General features: G+C 46.8%; 1 protein-coding gene across 1 annotated transcript in view; it reads right to left on the bottom strand.

Moving 5' to 3' along the window:
- Positions 1 to 532: 532 nt before the first annotated feature.
- Positions 533 to 23,654, bottom strand: part of TDRD10 (tudor domain containing 10) — a 404,866-nt gene continuing 381,744 nt past the window's right edge. The window contains exons 11-13 of the mRNA XM_085637994.1: positions 3,982 to 4,136; positions 3,658 to 3,728; positions 533 to 1,997 (exon numbers count right to left, since the gene is read on the bottom strand). Of these exons, the coding sequence (XP_085494120.1) occupies positions 1,959 to 1,997; positions 3,658 to 3,728; positions 3,982 to 4,136 (265 nt within the window). The 3' untranslated portion in view covers positions 533 to 1,958. The remainder of the gene's footprint in view (positions 1,998 to 3,657; positions 3,729 to 3,981; positions 4,137 to 23,654) is intronic.

Here is a 23,654-nt window from a genome sequence, read left to right as displayed (position 1 = left end):
TATTTAGCATCTCTGGAGTCCAACTTGAGAGGATGCATAGGTTCAGTAGAGAGCCCCCTCTCTGCCTTGCTGTTATTTTTATTCTTCCTGTTGTGAGTTGAGGTCTTCCAACTGCCCACTGAAGCACATTTTCTTTCTGTTCTTTAACACTCTTGTTAAAATTTTGTGGCAAAATTCACAGCTGTCTACAGAGTGGGAGGGTGGTAAACAGACCACACAGTGTGGCTCTGTGACAGCCTTTACTCTACCACAGGAAATGCACTTCTGAAATAGTGTAGTCATTTGGAAAGACAAAAATGCTCTTCTAAACAAACCAGAGGTTAAATATTTGGAATAGACAGTAAAAATGATGAATTAATTGAGGGGAAAAAGTAAGTAATATGAGGAATAAACATTGGGGAAACAGCTGAAAACTCTCCCCGGAGTGTTATAAGATCCAGCTAGAAAAAGCAGAAAAAAAAGAACTGAGGCTGTGAGGCCAACTGCCGGTACAAGGCATGCTGGGAACAGAAAACTGCTGACTTCTTAAAGGGATAGCATACTTTTAATAAACCATATGCACTTTGTAGACAGTCTTTATTTTCAATTGTTCCTCTATAATGAGAATGTCTACATCATTTTAAGGGATACATTTTCTAATTAGATGCTGCAACTGACGTTATTTTTAAAAGAAAACAATTAGGGTAAATGCTATCTGCATTTCTTGTTTTGAGGTGACTTTTTTGTAATTGGATTTTTTCAAAATAACCGTCTCCATTTACATAATTTGAGATATGTATACATCTACGAAATGAGATGACAGAACTGTTCTGGGGTCCCTGCACGCTGGCAGGAAATATTCTATGTTTAGGACTATCAGTGAGGATCCTACAATGCAGAATACACAAATATTTTCTGTCATCACTTTCTAGTCTTAAAAATAATGTGTCCCTTTGCACAATTGCATATTTTACCAAATAAAAGAGAAACAATAGTATTTGATAAAAAGATATTACTTAAAATGTATAACTTAATACTAAACAACATTTCCAGTAATTGTACTCCAACTTGGTGCTTGAATTAATATTAGGTCAATGTGAAAACAACTTAATTTCTTTTTTAACATAAAAACATTGAAAAGTTGAACATCTGAAATCTGATTATTTTCATTACAAACGAACAAAACAGTTGCAACTGAAATTTTCTGAAATTAGATATATCGCTGGAAAAACACATTCTTCCATCTATGAGAACACAAGAAACAGCTACTATAGAAACAATAGAGATCACTGAAACCAGTAATTGTTTCTCATCTGGCTCACTATTCACAGATCACGGGGAACAAAACAAATCAGGAAATTGCTACATTTTGAAGACATGTCTTAGGTTTATGTGATCATCAAACAATTTTAGGAATTAATGTAATTTGTTGCTTTCCAGGAGTAGTGGTATGCATCACATTTCGGAACGCAAAACTTCAATCTGGTGGAAACTTCTGCATGCCCAATGTGACACAAATGTGCTTTTCACATGTAACTTATTTATTCCTTCCAAAGGGAAAATGTACTTCATATGAGAAAACCTCCCTCCTCTGGACAAGATCCCACCCTAAAAATGTAAAACTTATAAAAGTGCAAAGTTTAGGTGCACAAATAACTGAGAATAGGCCCCCCTACTGTTTAACATTCAACCTATATCACCTCATGTCACAAAGCAGAACATCTGCAGAATATGCACACACTTTGTTCTTCTCCAACACAAATGTCCATTGTCAATGAAACACATCAGGGCTCATGCTAACCCAGGTAAAAGAAACAGATATGTCCAAGTGGGAGATTGCCTTGAAACAACGCTGTCTCAAATGCTGTTGCTGATCCTATGCAGACAAAAACTGATTTTCAGTTTGTACATTCTGCAGGACTTTTCCATCCAAGGCTGGTTGAGAGTTTGTGGAACGATGGCTTCAGATGTCCAACATACTACTCTTCAGCATTCTTTATAAACGTAAGAATGTGAGACTTTAAGAAAAGTACACAAAAAATTGAAGAAAAAGGAAAGATGTTAGATTTAGTTATACTCCTAAATCGTTCCTGTTACAACAATGTTACAGACTACTCAAATACACAAACGTTTTGCATCAGCACACTGAAATATTGATACATCTAAGTTGCAAGCATGACATACTTCACCACCATTGACTCCCACTGACTACAACAGGATCAGCCTCTTCAAATCAACTTTCAAAGCACCAACTGGCATCTCAAAAAGGAACTGTAAAATACACAGTAACTGACCTTCATTTGGAACTACAAGTAATCCACCCACGCAGACACACAAATGTCATAACAGACTATCAGATTGCCCCATGAGACCAGCACAACAGATCTCCATATGGCTTCTAGTAACTACTCAAACAGCTCCCAGAAGATCCACACATCGCTGCCATCAGACCCTCACATACCTCATAAAAATACCTCACATCACTACCAACAGAACTCTTCCTAGCTTACAACAGACTGTCGCATATCTCCCAATATACCCTTAGAGAGGCACAAAAACCCTTGTGCAGCTATCAGTAAATCCTTGCAAGATTGCCAGCAGAACTGGGCATGAGCTGAAGGTTCAGACCTCATCAGGCAATCACCAATCTTTAGACAGCAAAAACAAACCAGGACATTCCTTCCATGATCGCTACAGTTTCCAAACTACACTCATACAGGTCACAACAGTTCCTCATATGGTTTTGAATAGATCTACACATAACACGGACACAAGCACAGTCCCCAAAAACACTTCTCTAATCTCCAAATGACTGTCCGAATGCCACCAAACCTAAAATCACATAACCTGTATTGGCCATATCAGACCCAGTTTGAAACGTTTCTTCAGACAGTCCTTGACAGATACCGAAAGACCTTCAAACTGGTCCCAACAAACCAACACATGGGCTGAATAGACCAGGACATGGGTCCCAAAGAGACCTATATAACCCACACCAAGTCTGTCTATTGCATACAAAACACTCATACACCACCATAGGTCAACCCACATAGTCCCCTATAGTCTCTAACATAGTTTTTGCTTCGGATGCCACCAGATCTACTTGGACTACAGATTCACCCAGGCTTAACCTCTGAAAAAACTTCCCATACCCTCAAAAGACCCCATTCACTACAAAGGAAATCAAAAGACCCTTCTCATACAGTCCTTCCAAACCCTTGCACAGTTTCAAGAAAACCCACACACGTCTCAGCAGATCTCACAAGACATTTAGAGTTCCGAACAGATCGCCATATAGCCCCAATAGACCTTTGCATGGTTCTCCCTACACACAACCACCTTAGCTCAACAAAGACACCCACATAGTTAAAACCAATCACATAGTTCCCAAAGTACTCACACACTTCCCAAAAAGCCTCACAAAGTTACCTACAGATCTACACGTACAAATTCTCCACAATCTACTTGCCTAACCCTTAAAAATTCTCTCTGTAAAACCCACAAGATCCTCACAGAGCCCCAAATAACCTTGCAAAGCCTCTGAAGACCTACATCTAAACCAAGCGGTTCCCTTTCTTTCTTACTTTCTTATCCCAAACAAGTGCCTCGTTGCCTGTGCCTTGAGCACTAGGTGTTTATAACGCGGCCCATGATATAACAGACAGTTTAGAGTAATACCTCACTATGAGAACGGCCATTTATCTTCCCTTTCAAAATGCTGCCAACAATATGTTCTGAATGGAAGACACCTGCAACAACAAACAAAAGAGAAAATGGCTTACTGGTAACACCAGTCCTCTATCAAAGGAATGTATTTTCACTTCATAAACACTGATTAGTACCACCTATGCACAGAGATCCTGGAACAGCGTTAGAACGGCGAGAAAATAACTTTCCATGTGAAGCTAAAAAAGTAGACCAATGCCTAAACACAGGTAACATTTGGTTTACATTTTCTATTTTCATAAATGCAATTAAAACAAAGAAAAAATTGTTGAATACCATCTTGTAGCATAAATGGCTGCGTCAAGGGTGGTATTGCCCAGAATGTCTTGTCTTCAAGTGCTCTTAATGATGATGCCAGGACTGTGGCAGAGCGACCAAAATCCACAAAAAACACCACTGCCAACTCTTCAATAACTTCCATCACCCAGCACCTGCAAGAACAAGATGCCAGAGTCTTACTGCACCTACGCCGCTTCTTCCAATACATAGGACAAGTATTTGCTTGGTCATTTTCAGTGTCCAATCTTTACAACGGATGTTATGAGAGATGAGTGCTTAAAAAACAAACTTACCAGCACCGTAACTTTCTTAGACGATGCATATATAGTGTGTCTAGCATGTACATGACGACCTATACTCACACTGTACGTATGCATACTCTGTCATATAATTATGCCACCAGGGACTGAAACCCTCACCTTCCCTTCCCAAGTTCCCAAAGAAATTAACTAGTAACTCCAATTATCCTGTGTTGGTATCTTTCATAAACTTGCATGCCTGAATCATTACTGAGCGTCAGGCTGCGAATCCTCTGTAAATTTAAACAGTCAACAATGTGGAAATGGCCATAGGACCCAAAACACTGCTTTTTTTAGCAGCACACCCACCTTATTTTAAAGCACCCCAAACTTGGTCCAATGAGGTGGAAGAGCTATGCTCTGTACTCCGCCTAGACACCACCATAACGCAGACTTGACAGCACAGTAGTGAGCCTCTGACCGTAGAGGAGAGAAGGTTGTATGTGAAAATGAAAGACACCAATATTGGACAAGGTGCTTACCTGTTATATTAGTTCTCTTCCAGGGGAATCCTCATCAAGGTCTTTAGCACTGAATAGTCCCCCCATGACGCGGGGAACCCAGAGCACTCTCAAAAATGTTATATATATATATATATATATATATTATAAACTTTGTATACAGTACTTCATGTATATCTGCAGTCTAAAGACAAGCACTTTTCATTTGAAAAAGAATCCAATTACATAAGGATGTGTCATTAATAAACAAGCATTGTCATAGCCAATAGGTCTCGCCTTTGGGACCTTATAAGTGTTTAGCCATGCAACAGTTTTTGTTGCACCAAGGATATTGTGCTGCATAACTAAATACTTATAAGGTTCCAAAAGTGAGACCTATTGGCTATGCCAATGCTTGTTTTTAATGTGAGCGACCTACTTAGGACACCAAGCAAGACATACAGAGGGGAGTGAGAGGCCTTCTTAGTATGGGAGCAATTTTGTGGGTGGATGCACCTTTAAATGTAAAACTTTTCTCGGTGGAAACCTCCCATTGCCTTCTCCATACTGTCAGCAACGGTTTATCAAAAAAGTTTAGATAGGTTATTAAAAGAAAGTACATTTGTATTTGAATAGGCTAACGATCCATTTAGCAACCTTGAGGAGGGGAATAGGCATTGAGCAACTAGGAATTTGCCCTTCTGACAAAGGAGAGGGAACTGCAAGGGGCCAGGTGGCAAGACAAATGGCGGCACCCGTGCATTAGCTTAAACATCTTAAGCTAAAGTTGGGTGCCGAGATTGCTTCAAAAGTAAAGAATTGTCTATTTCTTTACTTTTGAAGCAATCTCAGCACCCGACTTTAGCCTAAGATGTTTAAGCTAAAGCACGGGTGCCACCTAACAGAATGGCTCATGGAGAACATAAAAGCGGCCGTGAAAGTGATCGCGATCAAACATCAAAGCGGCCGCGAAAGTGAAAGTATCAGCGATCACGCACATGCACTGTGGCTCTAGGCTGGCCATGGTAGCACTTTTTGGAGCCCTCACAAAAAGTCTCGCCAGACCAGCGCATGCGCTGGGTCAGGCGAGACCTAAAAAGGACTATAGAAAATCTTTCACAAACCTTTTTCTAAAAGGAAAGTAAATGAGATATTGTTAGCCAACAGGCTGTCATTCAAAGAACAGTAAAGAAAAATGGCACTGTACCTTTAAGAGCCTCACAGTACCCACCCTAAGTATTCCATCATGCCTCACAGGTGACAGTTAGGTCAGGTCATTTTCACAGAAATTAGTTATCCTGGGTGAGGCGATTGTTGTAGGAGAGTAGGATCTGCTTCACATGGGTACCCCCACTTTTTGCAGGTGTTTCACTGTTTTTCGACCTTAGTCTGGCTGTGGCCCTGCTAATCAGGACCACAGCCTAGCTGCTTCCTCTCTAAAATGGTTTCCATGTACATTAGGTACATATCTAATTGGATTCTGGAGTGCCTTATAAGCCGCTAGTATATGGTATACTATGTGCCTAGGGCATAGGTACCTCAGAGGTCTACCAGGGGCTGCAGCATGTATTATGCCACCCCTGGGAAGCACTCCAAAATGACACCATAGGTCTGCTACTGCAGCCTGGGTAAGGGTGTGCTTGCACCCCTTACTGTGGTATAGGCTACCTATATCACTACCCTATACAGACACATATAAACCTATAAGCCACTCCTATGGCAGGCCTTGACAATCCTGAAGGCAGAGTGCTTGGTTTTATGTGAGAGGATGCCCAAGCATGAGCTGAGCCCCTCTGCAGCTTTCGGAAATACTTCCTTATGGCTGTTCTGTGATACAGCCATACCATATACTCTTAAGTGCATTATAAACTAGCTGTAAATGCTAACTTTGGAATGGCTGCATCAAAACATGTCATGTTTGGTGTCAAACGCTTTGGAATACTACCCCCCTCCCGCCAATTCTGGCAGCGGGGGTAGCATTCCACCCTTTTAGAGGGAGAGACATGTTCACACTGGTTAAACCCGGTAGGACTTTCCTGAGCCCTGGCATCACAAAATGGATGCCTCTGCTACAGACACAGGGCTGGCCTCCTGCTGCTGACCGAAACTCCGGCAGGGGAGGCCTGGACAATAGGTTTCCTGTCGAGGGGAGGTGTAACCACCTCCCCAGAAAGGCTGATGTGTATTGGGGCTGGGCGGGAGCACTCTCTGGTGCTTTGAAGTCCTGCACTGGGCGCACACTTGGTGTCCCTGTGCATACTCCAGTTCAAACCGGTTGCAGGGGCTACCTGCCCCTGCTCTGGCGCGAAACTGGACAAAGGAAATGGGTGTAACCACCCCGCTTTTCCAAGCCCACCCATAGGTGGGGCCTTAGAGTTAGTCCATCCCCATAACTTAGTATAAGTATAGGAATCCAGTCCCTGGCACTTTAGAATACCCTAGACGAAACTCTGCAACATATATCCTGGACCTTCGACTTTCTATCACTACTAGAAGACGGAAGAAATCTCCCTTGGGGTCAAGGAGTGACTCCCCCGCTTGGCAGGCACCAAAGAAGCAACTGACCGGTCTGCATTACTGAAGCTCCCACCGGACGCCGAAGTCTTTGCATCACCAGAGGTGGATTTCCAGACTTCCCCGAGGCTACCCTGAGTCCACAGCAAAGCTGAGGCCCGTGGCTATCGTGGTTGACGTGGAACCGTGACCCCTGGACACTGTGATCTTTTGTAGCAACAGCATCTTCCTGGTCCTCCTCGAAGTTGTGCTTTGGGCTCCGAGTAACCCCAGCCTTGAGCACCTCCTGCACCGAATATTGTCGGCCTCCACTCCACGAGTGACCCGTGGGCCAGTTTCAAGTGCGACCGCTCGAGGCTCCTTCGCGATCACTAGCCCGTTGGCTAGCAGATCCCCACGAAGGCAACTCCTTTTGTGCTTGGGCTTTCGTGGTTGCTCCAGACATGCCCTTACTTACCCTCGCTGGGTGAGTCCCTCAGACCTTGCTGGTCTGCACCGCAGTCCTTTCTCTGAATTCCAGTGACTTGCCGTTTCCAAGGCTTGTTGGGTCGAATCTGGTCGCCGACACCGCAGCACTCGACAGACTTCGTGGGACAGCTCGAATCCGGCTCGTGGACTTCGTCGACGCCTCCTGGACCTCGTGGCTGAAGAGTCAAGACACCCATCAACTCACCTGAAGCACCCGACATCTGTGGGCATTGGTCCATCCTGCCCTCGGTCACTGGCAAGTGACCCAGACTCAGTCCCCTCTGCTTTCAGGTTCCTTACATCCTAGTTCCAGGCTTGGGTCTCTCCGGACACTTCTCCTCTTCACGGCAGCAGCAGTTCCTTGCAGGCTCCCATTGAAATCGACGTCGTGACCCGACACCAAAAGACACACACCTATGCACCCGGCTTCCCTGGGTGAGGTAACTCGAGTACTCCGGTACTCTCATGGGTGCTAGCCCTAGAACTTCCTAAGTCCAAGAGGGTTTGGTCCTGACTCGATTAGAAGTGTCCCTAATCTTTACATTTCCAACCGTGACATTGCCCATAGAAGATAACGGGAACCCGCGGTTGTGTTTACACACTGCATACAGTCCCCGTGGGTCCCCTGTGTCACTACCTTGGGTGGTTCCTTGGGGTCCCAGCGATTCTACAGGCTATAGGCCTAGTGTCTATTCCAGTCGTGGTCCTTATACCACTTTTTTGGTATAGGGTTTGGTACCCCCTAGGGCCCAAACGTGTATTTGTGCTATTACTGATGATTGCTATCTTGTAAAGAAAGTACTTCGAACTCCAGTCTCATAAAGAGACTAGAGGGGTGTGTTTTATCTTAAATACATATATTTTGATATATTTTGTGTGGTTGTCTTTTCATTTGATCACTCAAGAGATTATAGACTGGTAAAACAAGCGGCTTTACATTCCTTCAAGACTTAGCCTGAAGGCTGCTCTCCATATCTACCACTAGGATAGCTTTCAATAAAGGTTGTCTTTAACCTGTCACCATAAGGGGTTGTTTGGACTGATACAAGGTGCCCACTAGAAGTAGTGGATAGCATATATCAGGCCACCTTCTCACAATTGTTGCAAGCTGTAATAGCTTTGTTAGGGGGAGGAAGAAGGGTTGCTTAGGACTTTGATGAGGATTCCCCTGGACGAGAACTAGACCAATTGTCAATAGTCAAAAGCACTGAATAGAATAGTAAGCCCATCCCACAAGATGCGGACCTGAAACAAAAGCAGCTCCAACAATCACTCAAAAAGGTTCCTCAAAGAAGCCTGTCCTGCTTGAGTACCTGCTTTACAGTCTGTATCTAAACAATAATGCCTAGTAGAACAATTTACTTACCTTCGGTAACGATATATCTGTAAGAAACATTAGTTAGTTAGATTCCTTACCTTAGAATATCCCCAGGCATCAGGCTGGATCCGGAAAGATTTTTCGTCAGCAATACCCTTGTGCGTCGCTAGGCGTCGTCTGCGGCTCCGCGTCCGTCATCGGTGTCGTGATCGCCGGGATGACTTTGGAGTACTTAGACGCCGACCTCGCGCGCTGACGTCAGTTCTTGTACATAGCTTTCCGCGCCAGGAACGCAGAGCCATGCAAGAAACCGACACTGGTGCCAAGAATCTAGGGCCCTGAAAGGGATGACCTTTAGCCTAGATGTCAGTTCGCAGAGCGGGGAGGATGGGTGGGGCGTTCAGGAATCTAACTAACTAATGTTTCTTACAGATATATCGTTACCGAAGGTAAGTAACTTGTTCATCTGAAAGAAACACGTTAGTTTGATTCCTTGCCTTAGAATAGATACCCCAGCAATACCAACCCCGGTGGTGGGTCTGCGAACCAAGATCACACCAGGAAGTCCTGGAGAACAGAACTGCCAAAGAAGCAGTCTCTCCGGACTTGGCTGTCCAGGCAATAGTGCTTGGCAAACGTGTGCAGCGAGGCCCACGTTGCTGCCTGACAAATGTCCTGCAGAGGGACTCCCAGGGCAGTAGTAGCCGCTGTGGCCCGAGTGGAATGGGCCCTCAGCCCCACAGGTGGTTCCTTCTTAGCCAAGGAATAACAGGCCTTAATGCACAAAATGACCCACCGAGAGATGGTTCGCTTGTGCACTGCCCGCCCCTTCTTAGCGCCCGCGTAACCAACACAGAGTTGGCCGTCCACCCGGAACTGTTTTGTTCGGTCCAGATAAAAGGACAGCGCCCGTTTTGGGTCCAGACGGTGGAGCCTCTCTTTCGAGGGATGCGGAGGCGGAAAGAAGGTGGGCAACGTAACAGACTGGCCAATGTGAAAGGCAGTGACCACCTTAGGGAGAAAGGAAGGACGAGTCCTGAGAACAACCTTGTCCGGATGGACAGAGAGGAAAGGAGGCTTAGAAGAAAGAGCCTGGAGCTCACTCACCCGTCTGGCAGAGGTGAGGGCAACCAGGAAAGCAGTCTTAAGAGTCAGAAGATGGAGAGGACAATTATGAAGTGGCTCAAAAGGAGCGCACATCAGATAGGTTAACACCAGATTCAAGTCCCACTGAGGCATTACGAAAGGGACAGGAGAAAACATATGAGTAATGCCTTTAAAGAATCTAGCGACAACAGGGGACTTGAAAAGAGAAGGCTGATCAGGAAGCCGTAAGAAAGCAGAAACAGCTGAAAGATATCCCTTGAGGGTGCCCAGAGAAGAGCCCTGCTGGGCCAGGGAAAGAAGAAAGAGGAGAACTTCTGAAAGAGGGGCGGAAAGGGGATCCACAGCCTTTGCTGTGCACCATGCCACAAATTTGTTCCACCTGCAGGTGTATACCGATTTTGTGGAGGGACGCCTGGCTGCCAGAATGACATCACAGACTTCAGGAGGCAAGTCAAATGGCATCAACTGTCGCCGCTCAATCTCCACGCATGGAGGTGGAGGCTGGACAGGTTCGGGTGGAGGACCGTTCCCTGCGGCTGTGACAGAAGGTCCTACTGAAGAGGCAGTCGAATCGGGGGATCGATTGATAGACTGAGTAGCTCGGGATACCAGTATCTTCATGCCCAATTCGAAGCCACAAGGATGACTTGGGCCCGGTTGCGCCTGATCTTCTTCAGCACTCTAGGCAGAAGTGGTATAGGCGGAAAGGCGTACAACAGACCGCAACTCCACTCACGACGAAAAGCGTCTTCCAACGCGCAGAACTGATGACATTGCGCGTTCCCTTCGGTGGCGAATAGATCTAACCAAGGCTCTCCCCACTGCCGAAAGAGGCTTTGCGCCACGTCCGAGTTCAGACGCCATTCGTGATCCATCATGCACCGGCGGCTGAGTTCGTCCGCCCTGGCGTTCAGAGAGCCCGCCAGGTGTTGAACCACCAGGGTGATCCCCTGATGTTCCAGCCATGTCCAGAGGTGCAGAGCCTCCTGTCAAAGGGTCCACGACCCCACCCCGCCCTGTTTGTTGCAATACCACATGGTGGTGGTGTTGTCCGTGAACACCTGCACTACACTTCCCCAAACAGAGGGAAGGAATGCCTTCAGTGCAAGTCGGATCGCCTGCAGCTCCAATAGGTTGATATGGAGCCGGGACTCCGCCGGAGACCAGAGGCCTCTGATCTCCGCCTCTCCCATGTGGCCTCCCCATCCCAGGAGGGACGCATCAGTCACCACTACATGCTCCAGTTGGGGTAGGGAGAGGGATCTGCCACTGACCCAATCGCGGTCCGTGAGCCACCACTGCAACTGTCTTGCAGTGCCCTCCGAGATCAGGACGTGGTCGGACAGGTTGCCCAGATGTTGAGCTCACTGGAACTTCAGGTCCCACTGCAGAGCCCGCATCCGCCACCTGGCGTGATGTACCAGCAGGATGCAGGAGGCCATCAGACCCAGCAGCCGCAGCACCAACCTGACCGAAACTCGGGATAAAGGCTGAAAGATCGGAATCAGAGCCTGAATATCCCGAACCCACTGTTGCGGAGGATAGACACGAAACTGCACTGAGTCCAGAACCGCTCCGATGAAAAGGAGCTTCTGGGAGGGACTTAGATGCGACTTCGGCACGTTGATGGAGAACCCCATCAAATGCAGGAGGTCGGCTGTAGTCTGGAGACGACTGCCTGGGGTGAGCCCGCCTTCAACAACCAGTCGTCGAGATAGGGGAAGACTGGAACCCCTAATCTGTGCAGATGAGCTGCGACCACCGACATCACTTTCGTGAATACCCGAGGGGCACTGGTGAGGCCGAAGGGGAGCACGGTAAACTGAAAGTGCTCGTGGCCTACCGTGAACCGCAGGTAACGCCGGTAGGCCGGGGATGTGGAAATATGCGTCCTGCAAGTCCAACGCTAATTAATTAATTAATGTTTTGAATGTAACCACTTTTTCATATGTTGTATATATATTTTGTTTCAGTGCCAGCGCAATAGACGGTTTCCCTGATGAAGGCTGTCAAGCCGAAACGCGCGTAGTTCTCATCTACCGCATTGTATTTTTTCTACTGTATTGTGTTTATATCTTTTCGTGCTGTTGTTTTGTGATGTGTATATAGTGTGCACATTTCTTTTTATCCTTTAGGATTAACCCTATCACATGTTATTCTTAGATTTGCATTTATTGTTATATATATCCTAGAACTGCACACCATGTCAAACCAATAATGAATATATCATAAAAAACATCACTTTATAAAGAAATAAAAGTATTTTTCTAATTTATGTCTGTGCTTATATGATTAACACTGAAGTGGTTACATTGTATGATTTATCCTGGATATATATTATTTTGGACATTCATCCACTGGTTATAGTCCTTTACCTACCTAGTCCAACGCTACCATCCAGTCTCCAGGGTCTAGGGCAGCCAGAACCTGAGCTAAGGTGAGCATCTTGAACTTCTCCTTCCGGAGGAAGGCGTTGACGCTCCTGAGGTCCAAGATAGGGCGAAGGCCCCCTTTGCCCTTCTTGGGAATCAGAAAGTAGTGGGAATAACAACCCCGACCTACCTCTGGGCCAGGAACGCGCTCGATTGCCCCCTTGGCCAAGAGGGCCGTAACTTCCTCCTGCAGAAGTAGCAAGTGATCCCCCGACATGCGGTGGTAGTGCGGTGGCATGGCTGGAGGGGTCGCCTCGAAGGAGAGGGAGTAGCCCCTTCGGACGATTTTCAGCACCCACCTGTCCGACGCGATGGTACGCCAGTGGAGCAGGTGATGGCGAACCCTGCCTCCCACTGGCGTGGAATGGGCCTGAAAGGTCGGACTAGGAAGGCTTTGAGGCAGATGCTACTGGGGCAGATGTGGGCTGACCGGCTCTCTGTCCCCCTGCTTCGCCTCGGCAGAATCCACATCCGCGACCGCGTTGAGACTGGTTCTGCGGCCTGTGGCTAGACGGACGTGTGGGGGCGCCCCTTCCTTGGCCCGAAAGGGGCGAAAAGCAGAAGTTTGCGGGCGTAGCCCTGGAGTCCTTAAAGCAATCCAGCGCACTATCCGCTTTGTCGCCAAAGAGACGATGGCCATGAGGGTGCTCTGGACATGTCCGGAGAAATTCGTGGATCTCAGCCAGGCGTGGCGATGAATCGCCACCGTCGTCGCAATCACCCTATCTAGCGAGTCAAGCCCACATCGAATTGAGTACCGTGCTGCATCCCACCCCTCAGCAAGAGCCTGGGCGAGCCGTGTCCTGGCCCCCTCCGGACACTGGGGCAGCACGTCCGCCACCGTATCCCACAAGGAGTGGGTGTAACGGTCAAAAGGCACGCGGTGTTGATAGACCGCAACCCCAAACTGAGGGAGGAAAACAGCTTCTTCCCAAACTGTTCCAACCTTTTGGATTCCCGATCCGGAGGAGCGGACGGGAAGGCGGTCTGGGATGTAGAGGCCTGGATAACCAGGCTCTCAGGGGTGTGGTGCACCGACAGAAAGCTGGGGTCGCCCGGTGCGGGGCGGTGACGCTGGGCCACGTTCCGGTCCACAGGAGTGACTGTGGAGGGCTTGGACCAGGTTCCCATCAGAATGTCAGTCAGTGCTTCATTGAACTGAGGAGTGACAGTGGAGGGCTTGGACCAGGTGCCCATCAGAACGTCAGTCAGTGCTTCATTGAACTGCAGTAGAGGCTCCGAGGAGCTTACTGGCGGTTGAAGCACTTCAGTGAGGAGGTTAGTCCTCACGTCCACTGCAGGGAGCTCAGCACCACAGAATAGGTAGCACCCTCCTCCGTAGCTACGGAGGGAGGAAAGATGAAGCCAGTGTCAGGGGAGGTGTCGAGACCACTGGCATCCCCCAGCTCTTCTGCCCAGTCCTGATCAAACTGGCACTGCTGTGCCAGAGGGTCCTCAGACCCCTCCCAGTCGTCTCCGTTATCCGACTCCCGGTAGACAGGCTGAAAGTTTTGAGCCGGGCGGTGGATGAATTGCTCATCCATCGGCGCCGGGCGGCGCCGCTCCAACGCCGGACTGAAACTGGGGACAACGTCGTCCGAAGACGGAGACGGGGGCAGCACCGAAGGGGTCGGCGGAGGGGTCGTAAGGTCAACTGGCATCGACCGGGATCCACGCAAGGATCCCACGGGGGCCTGCGGCGTCGGGACCGAAGTCGACGACGGCACCGGGGCCGAAGCAGCCGGCTCGCTAGGCCTCCCAGTCGGACCTGCAGGGCCCGAAGGCGCGCCGGCAGGCCTCGACGGCGGAGCGAGACTCCTCATGGCCACGAGGAAGTCTCGGATCTCCGCCGGAGTCGCATTAGGCCCAGGGACCGGAGGGTATGGGGCCAGATGCGACTCCTGCGGCGCCGACGGAGCCGCGCGGGTGGTGCCACCCGAACCCTCAGCCGAGTCGCGCGACCGGCGAGGGCAGTCAGAAGAGCGATGTTGCCTCTTCGACTTCTTCTTACTGTGCCTCGACTTAACGGAATGCGAGGACTTCGATCCCGACGAGCAGTGATGGCTGCGGCTCCGCGACCGGTCCCTCGACCTCCTACTCGACCGGGACCTTGAGCGGCACAGAGCCGACTGCCGGATCTCGAGCAGCTTGCGGGACCGCTCCCGCCTAGCCTTCGAGGTCAAGGCCCGGCAGTCGAGGCACCACTCAGTATCATGGTCGGCCCCAAGGCAGTAGAGACACTGACTGTGGTGATCCGTGACCGACATCAGGCGATGACAGGCGTCGCACGGCTTGAAACCGAGCATCCCTACCGGCACCAGGAGTTGAGGTTGACTCGAAAGAGGAACCAAAAAAGTTTAGTAAAAAAGTGACTAAAGGGTATGCTCTTCCCGGATCTGCGCTTACTGGTGTGGAAAAAAGAAGAACTGACGTCAGCGCGCTAGGGTGGCATCTAAGTACTCCGACGACGCCATCCCGGCGATCACGACGCCGAACGCGGAGCCACAAACGACGCCTAGCGACGCGCAAGAGTATTGCTGACGAAAAATCTTTCTGGATCCAGCCTGACGCCTGGGGATATTCTAAGGTAAGGAATCTAACTAACGTGTTTCTTTCAGATAAGGTATGTACAGATCTCCAGGTAGCAGCTTTGCATATTTCAGAAATGGGGACATTTCTAAGAAGAGCTGCAGTTGCAGCCTTCCCCCTGATAGAATGTTCTTTAGGTCTACTAGGTAAGGAATATTTAGCCAGTTGGTACGAGAGAAGGATACAGGAAACTATTCACCTAGAGATAGTCTGTTTTGATGATGCCAACCCTTTTCTCACTGGGCCATAATTAATAAAGAGGTGATCTGATTTCCTAATTTCTTTGATTTTATCTAGGTAGAACTTGGGAATTCTTAACATCAAGAGTGCAAAGACCTTTCAGCTGGAGTATATGGACTAGGGAAGAAGGTTGGTAATGAAATGGTCTGATAAATAAGAAAGTCTGAAACTACCATAGGTAAAACATTTAGATGAGTGCTCATCACCACTCTATTATTGTGAAAAACTGTGTACGATTCTATAGAGCATAATGCTTAAATTTCACTCACTCTGGGTGCTAAGGTGAAGCCTTAAAGCTGCTTTCCATATCAGTAGCTGTGAGGAGGCTTTATAAATGGGTTCAAATGGGGGAACCATTAATTTGGAAAGAACAATGTTAAGTTCCCAAGGAAGGGATGGGGACTTAATTGGAGGGAGTACCTTTTTAAGAAGCCTTTAATTACAGGAATTTTAAATAAATACATTTGTGATGGAGATGTCAGGGCCCGTCCCCCTGGCCATTCCATCTCAGACCAGTGTGGGACGATAGCATATGCGAGGCAGGCGTTATTACATCTGCGCAAGGTATTGCCGTCTGAATGCGCACACACGCTGCACATGGAGCAATGGCCTCTGAAGTGTAAGGGTTGCGGCTATGCTATTCTCAGAGATCAAGAGATGTGTAAGGAAGGTAATGAACTTTCTGCCTTTCTGCTGAACTGTCGATCACTGAAACGGCATAGCCTGAATATATATGACATGTTGATAGATGACAACCCTGATTTGGTATTCCTGACAGAAACATGGTTGGATGAGCAATCCCTCCCTGATATTATTGAGGCCCTTCCATCTGGCTATAACATTCTCCAAATTAATAGAGGGAGTCAGAGGGGGGGGGGGGGCTAGCTATTGTACATAAAATTGAGCTGATATGCACTCTCGAACCGACTGTCATTAATAGCTGTGAAGCTGGACTTTTTTCCATCTCGATTAGCCCTAATTGCACTATTAAGGGCTACCTTATCTATCGCCCTCCTGGTGTGGCGACCGAGTTCATTGAGAGCCTCTTGGAGGCTCTTACGCAATCTGCTTTACGCCATAACAAATTTATGATTGTAGGAGACCTTAATGTGCATTTGGATGATGTCAATTGCAGAGAGGCTGTATCCCTGATTAAATCGCTGAGAGCTCTTATGTTTGTGTTGGCCGATAACAGTGCCACCCACCAAGCAGGGCATTTGTTGGACCCAATTTTTGTAAACTGGGAAGATACAAGCGTATCTACCCCAATTAAGATTCTGTGGTCAGATCATTATTTGATCCCTTTTAAACTCAGAAGACCGCCTAACAGAGGATCCTTACAGAAACCCCCTGCTATTAGGCGTAGAGACTGGAGGAAATTCAGTCACGATGTCTTTAGTCAAGCCCTAGGACTGGAATCCCCTAAGCTCAGTGATAACCTGATTGAGGCATGTAGGATGTATGATGAATGGGTTGAGAGTGCATTGAATAAAGTTGCCCCTTGGACTCTGAAAGCCTTGGCTCGGAGCACGAAATCCGCCCCATGGTTTACTACTGAGCTGCGAGCCGCTAAAGCTAAATGCAAGACTCTTGAGCGTAGATGGAGAGTAGAATACGCCCCTTCACTACGGGAAGTCTACAAGAGTGAATTAAAGTTTTATCATAGACAGATTAGGAAATCTAAAAGAGACTACTATAGTAAGAGGATTGACTGCTCAGAGAACACATCTAAAGAGCTATTTATGATTTTGAAGGAACTCTCCACCCCGCTAGCAAGTTTAGGGGAAGTCCCACCCTCGACAGAGTCATGCAATAAGATTGCAGATTTCTTTATTGGGAAGGTTGAAAAGATCTACGCATCTTTTCAGACTATTACAGAACCTACATATTCGCCTAACTCTAACTGCGAAAAACAGGTTATGAACAAACTTGGGAAGTTTGTGGTCCCCCAAATAGAGGAGCTAATTAATATCTTATCGGACATTCACTCTGGCTCTCCCTTAGATGCAGTCCCAGCGAGGATTCTTCGCAGTCACCTTCCCCAGGTAGCGGAGCACATAGGCAACATGGCCACGCTTTCCTTCCAAGAATGTCTAGTTCCGGACAGCTGGAAATTGGCCCAAGTTGTCCCGATAAAAAAGAAAGCCCATATTAGTATAAATCAACTAGACAACCTTAGACCTATCTCGCTCCTCCCTTACTGTGCGAAGGTAGTTGAGAAACTGGTTAACCGACAACTGGTGAGCTTTGTGGAGGAAAAAAAGCTCCTCCACTCGTCTCAGTCGGGATTTAGAGCCAAACATTCGACAGAGACCGCTCTCCTTCTCTCTATGGAATTGTTGCGGCGTCAGGCGGATGAGGGTCACACGACCGCACTGGTCCTATTGGACTTAAGTGCGGCGTTTGACACCGTATCACATTCCGTATTACTGGACCGCCTGAGCGAGAAGGGCATAACCGGGCCTGCCCATGAGTGGTTGATTTCCTTTCTTAAAAACAGGAGATTTCAAGTGCATTGTCCCCCATGTAAATCCAGTATAAGATGTCTTAGACAAGGGGTTCCCCAGGGCTCGATTTTGAGCCCCACGTTATTCAATCTGTACATGGAACCCCTTGCCAAACTGGTGGAGTCATATGGTGTTGCCATAGTCTCTTATGCAGACGATACACAACTGGTGATCAATCTGTCTCGTGATCCAGTTGTGGAGGCTGAGAAATTCTCGGCTTGCCTGGTGGCACTTGATGGGTGGATGAAGCAGAACTATCTCCGTCTCAATGGTAATAAGACGGAAGTTCTTATTGTTGGCCCTTGTCCTTCCAGCTGGACATCTGCCTGGTGGCCCATAGAACTGGGCTCTGTCCCTGTCCCGGTAGACACAGTCAAAAACCTCGGCATACTCCTTGATTCCAATCTAGCGTACACAAATCATGTGGGCAATGTTGCTGGTAAATGCTATGGCATTTTGAAGGTCCTGAGGAAAATCCTGGACCTACTGCCTCCTAGTACCAGAAAAACAATGGTACATGCCTTGGTTACCTCCCATTTAGACTATGGGAATTCCCTCCTATGTGGACTCAGCAAAAAAGGTCTAATGCAGCTGCAACGCGTCCAAAATGCAGCTGCCAGGCTCGTCCTGAGTCTCCCTAGGAGGGCCTCTGGGAAACAGGCATTGCGTTCCCTGCATTGGCTCCCAATAAAGGAACGAATTAAATTTAAAACGATGTGCATTACCCATCGCATAGCTCATATAAAAGCACCTGCATATCTTCAGGATTTGCTTCCTATTTACCGTCCTTCACGCCCTCTTAGGTCGATGGGCAGTATGTTATTAGTAGTTCCTAGGATTCACAGAGCAAGGATGGGAGGTCGTTCCTTCAGACACCTTGCCAGTAAAGGATGGAATGACCTACCCATCGAATTGAGGATGGAACCGTCCGAAATTAGGTTCAGACAAAGGTTGAAAACCCATCTTTTCCCCAAGACATACTCAGTATAGTTTTCCCTGGCCCTAGTGCTCCTCCTCCGTGAGCCACGCTCGTGAGATCTTAGTGGGATTGCCAGCGCGGGGACGCACTGCTCCTTGTGCAACCATGCGCTTAATAAATACCATTAATAATAATAATAATAATAAGATGTTCTATAGGCTATTACAGCGGCAAGATGCACCTTAATAGAAGAAAACTGTAACCCTGACTTTGCTAAATGAAGAATGTCGGGTAGAACTACTAATTCTTGGCACAAGATTGGATTGTTGTCTTTTTGAGTGTAACAGGATTAAAGCCTCTTCCACTTAAAGGCATATGATTTTCTTGTTGGAAGGTTTTTTAGCCACTCTCAAAATGTCTATGTCTTTTGGCAGGTATAAATGACCATATTGGAGGAATTCAAGAGCCAAGCTGTAAATTTCAGTGATAGAAGGTTGGGGTGTAGTATCTGTCCCCCGCACTTGTACATGAGATTCTGTGTGCATGGCAATCTCTTGTGTAGTCGTTCTGCTGGGTGAAGATCCGTGAACCACCATGGTCGAGGCTATTTTGGAGCTATCATTATCATTCTGGTGTTGGCCCTGGTCTGATGATCACTGTCGGGATGAGAGGAATTGGCTGAAATGCATACAGAAATTTCCCTGACCAATTTATCAAAAGGGCATTCCCTTATGACCCTGGTTGGGAGAATCTGGATGCATAGTCTCAGCATTTTCTGCTGCTTGCATCTGCAAACAAATCTATTTGTGGAAATCCACAGTCCTGGAAAATGTCTTGTAGGACTTTGCAGTTTAGAAACCCCGTCATGATTTTCTGGAAATACTCAACTGTGTGAATCTGCTTATATATTCTAAACCCCTGGAAGGTGGATGGCCGTTATGGTTAGGTTTCTTGCTATTAGCCATTTCTATATTGCTTGAGACTGAAGAGATAGAGGACAAGGGTGAGTCCATCCTTGCTTGTTCAGGTAGTACTTTGTTGTGTTGGGGGTCTGAATAAGAAGGGAATCTGTTATTGATGGGTAAAAGGGTTTCAAGGCCTGATAAGCTGCTCTCAATTCCAGAAGATTGATAGAAGTTGTTTCTTTTTCCGAACAAACCCCATGGGTTTGCAAGTGTCTCATATGAATTTCCCATACATGGAGAGAGGCATCTGTGGTCAATCTTTGAGTTGGTAGATCCTTATGGAGTGGTACTCCTACCAAGGAGGTATTTCTACCATGGGAGAGATAGAATTTCTCTTCCCAGTGGTCCAAGAGCTTTTTTTCAACTGGTCTTCTAAGCATTGCTGCAGGGGCCACATCTGTAAACTTGCATATGGAACCAGAAAGATGCAAGATGCCATCGAACTTAAAGGGATGCTGTTGGACGGCGATTGTGTAAGAGTTTGTGACACTTCAGATTGATTGATGAATACACTGTTGCAGATTGGGTATTCAGTATTGCTCACAGGTATTGTATCTTTTGTGCTCAACAGGTTGTAGACTTTGTGAGGTTTACTTGCCCAGACCCAGATTGGCTAGCGTTTTGAGACAGACTTGGTATGTTTGTCTCTGCTGGCGACATACCCTTTATTAACCAATCGTCAAAGTAAGGATAAGCAAAAACCTTTGTCTCCTTGGATAAGCTGTGACAATGGCCAAACATTTTGCAAATGTTCATAGATCTGATTTTAGTCCGAAAGGTAGGACCTTATATTGTTAATGATGGGATCCTACTTTGAATCGAAGGAACCTTTGATGCTTTGCTGATACTGAAAAGTGAAAGTAGGCATCTTGGACACCTATGGAACACATCCGGTCTCCTTGATGTAGCTGCTGATACATTTGGTGTAACGTTAACATTCTGAGTTTTTCTTTATGTACTTGTTTAGTACTAGCAGATCTGGAATGGGTCCAGATTCTTATTTTTGTCCTTTCTTTCTCACCAAAAAGCATCAGGAATAAATTCCCAGTCCACACTGGTGATGAGGAACCTCCTCCACAGCATGCTTCTGCAATAGTGTTGACTTCTTTTTGCAGTAGGTCTTTCTGAAAAGCCAATGTTTTTAGTGGTGGAAATGAAGGAAAGGGGACCTGAATTGAAAAGAATATTCAGTCTGAGCAATATCTAAGACCCATTTGTCTGTTGTTACTGAGCACCACACTTCCAGATGTTTGGTAATCCTTCCCCCCTACCGGAGCGGAAAACAGAGAAGGGGGAAGTAACAGCTCATTGCTTCCTCAATGCAGACTGCAGCTGTGTTCCTCAACCTCTTGATGGTTTTTAGGGGTGGTAGTGTTGTCCTGACCGCTACAGGTGCTGTTGGTGAGACCAGTGAGGGTCTTGAACCCTCCGAGTGAAAAATCTCTTATCATAGGGCCTGTACCTTCTATACTATGTTTTTTGTTTCTCTTTAGACCAGAGTTCTTCAATCTGTGGGGCGCGCCCCCCTGGGGGGGCGCGACACCATCTCAGGGGGGGCGCGCACTCCACTCTAATCTTACTTTCTTTCCCGAGAGAGGCGATATCGATGGGGCACTACGTGGCCATGCTTTTGTCTTGTTAACTGTCCCAGGAGGGGGTTAATTGATAGAGCTGAAAAAATGCTTCAGCTGCAGTGGGAGGCAGGACGTCTCCTCTGCGAAAACCAAAAGCCAACCAATACAGTCCTGTTCATTTGCTTTCGATATCATCGCGGAGGAGACCCCTGCCTCCCACTGCAGCTGAAGCATTTTAGCTTTATGAATTAACCCCCTCCTGGGAGAGTTAGCTCTTCCCAGAAAGGAGACAAAGTTTCCAGAGACCTTTTAAGGCATGGGCAAAGTGGGCTCTGGCCCAGGGCCCCAGCCTTTCAAAGGGGGTGGGGTGGGGGTGGCTGAAAGAGCCAGCTCTGTTCTATGGAGTCTTGCCCTCATGACCTTGAATAATTTTTAAACACAATGTTGTAAATAGCGTTTTTCTATTCATTTTTAATGTGTAAGAGTCTATTACAGACATTTTGCAGACAAAATGTGTTTATGCGTCATGCATATAAAAAGTTTATTTTAGCTCAAAAGAGGACCTCACTTATGAGAAATGGGAGGGTGTGACAGAGATTATTTGCAGTAATATTAGTGAGCTGCAGTTGTGTTACATACTAAAAACACACATCACTATCACTGAATCAGATGTACACACATTTAGTATTTGACCAAAGAAGGCATGAAAGAGCTGAGACTGGATCATAAAATCAAAGCTGGTCCGAACAGGGGCCCCCAAAATACATTTGGCCCAGGGCCCCCAAAATCCATAAAACGTCCCTGAAAGTTTCTTTTAAAATTGCACAGGCAGGCGCGCAAAATGCCAGCCAGCCGTGTGTTGTTTAAACAGCCTGCAAATTGCTTGTCTTGACACTAAATAGGATTATAAATAAAGAAGAATGTATTCATTTGTAATGTGACTTTTCTGTCTTTGTTCCCTTTTATTATCAGTCATTGATCATTCAGGCAGCTCTAGAAAACAATGAAAAGTACTCTCTATTTATATTTGCTGTTCAAAGTATACACAGACAAGTGCTGAAAATACAGCTTTAGGTGACTGCTTATTTTATACCATCTGTGACATCAAAATAATGAGCTGGCAACACTAATCATAAGACTGGAAGTTTGTTGAGGGATCAGCACATTATTTATTTCCTCCACCCTGATCCCTGGTTACTGCCATAATAGCAATAGTTTAACACATTTGAAACCCTACGCTGCCGTAAATAACATGCTGAGTTACTTCAAGTGTCTGGGATTGCACCTTGCATTCAGACATCTCGCTCCTCATTCTCGCCCTTCACTTTCACCCTCACCCTGCACTCACACTGATCCCGATGCACTCACACCATTCACCCGCTTACCTTCCACTCACAGTGATCACTCTGCACTCACAGCGATCACAATGCGCTCATGCTGATCACATGCACTCACACCATTCACCCACTCACCCTGCACTCACACCATTCACCCGCTCACGCTCCACTCCCAGTGATCACTCTGCACTCACAATGCACTTGCTCTGTTCAGCCTGTACCTCCCCCTGCAGACACACGAGCACACTACTCAACCTGCACTCGTGACACTTCACTCACCTGTCCCTCTCACTGCTCAATTTGCAATCTCACTTAAATAAGCCCACCACTACATTCATTTGTCCCACTCTGCACTAACATGCGCACCCAAATTCATATGGTCACCTCACTCACCCCTGTACACAAGTATGGGCATGTCGTGCCCCATCAAGGTTTTCGTCCTATATTACAAAAGGAGACATCTAAATGCACTGCAATTCAGTCTTCCAGGGGCCCCTTGATAGAGACAGTTCTGTTTTTGCCTTGATGGCCTGGAATAATTCCTAAACAGATTCTTGCAAACACCGTTTTGTTTAATTTCTTTTTAATGTGATTGATGTGAGGGAGTCTATTACTATTTGCAGAAAAATGTGTTTGTTTCATGCAACAACCATAAAAAAGTTAACCATAAAAAAGTTAGATCCAAGCGGGTCCTCACATATGAGAAATTGGAGGATATCACATATATTATGCACTGTAAAATTAGTGGGCTGCTGCTTTGTTACAACAGTGAAAACACATCACTATCTCTGAATATTAGATGTAAACGCTTTTAGAATTTCGACTACAGTGCCTGTGCACCATTAGAAGCCTGGCTAAATAGGGTATCGCAGAGCTGAAAGTAAATCCTTTAAACTCAAAGCTGTACTGAACAGGAGCCCCCAAATTACTTTTGGCCCAGGGCACCCAAAATCCCTAACAT

Source organism: Triturus cristatus, chromosome 12 (assembly GCF_964204655.1).
Source record: "Triturus cristatus chromosome 12, aTriCri1.1, whole genome shotgun sequence".
NCBI classification, from domain to species: Eukaryota; Metazoa; Chordata; class Amphibia; order Caudata; family Salamandridae; genus Triturus; species Triturus cristatus.
The sequence above is the reverse complement of the archived record's forward strand: the minus strand, read 5'-3'. Positions and strand labels throughout refer to the sequence as shown.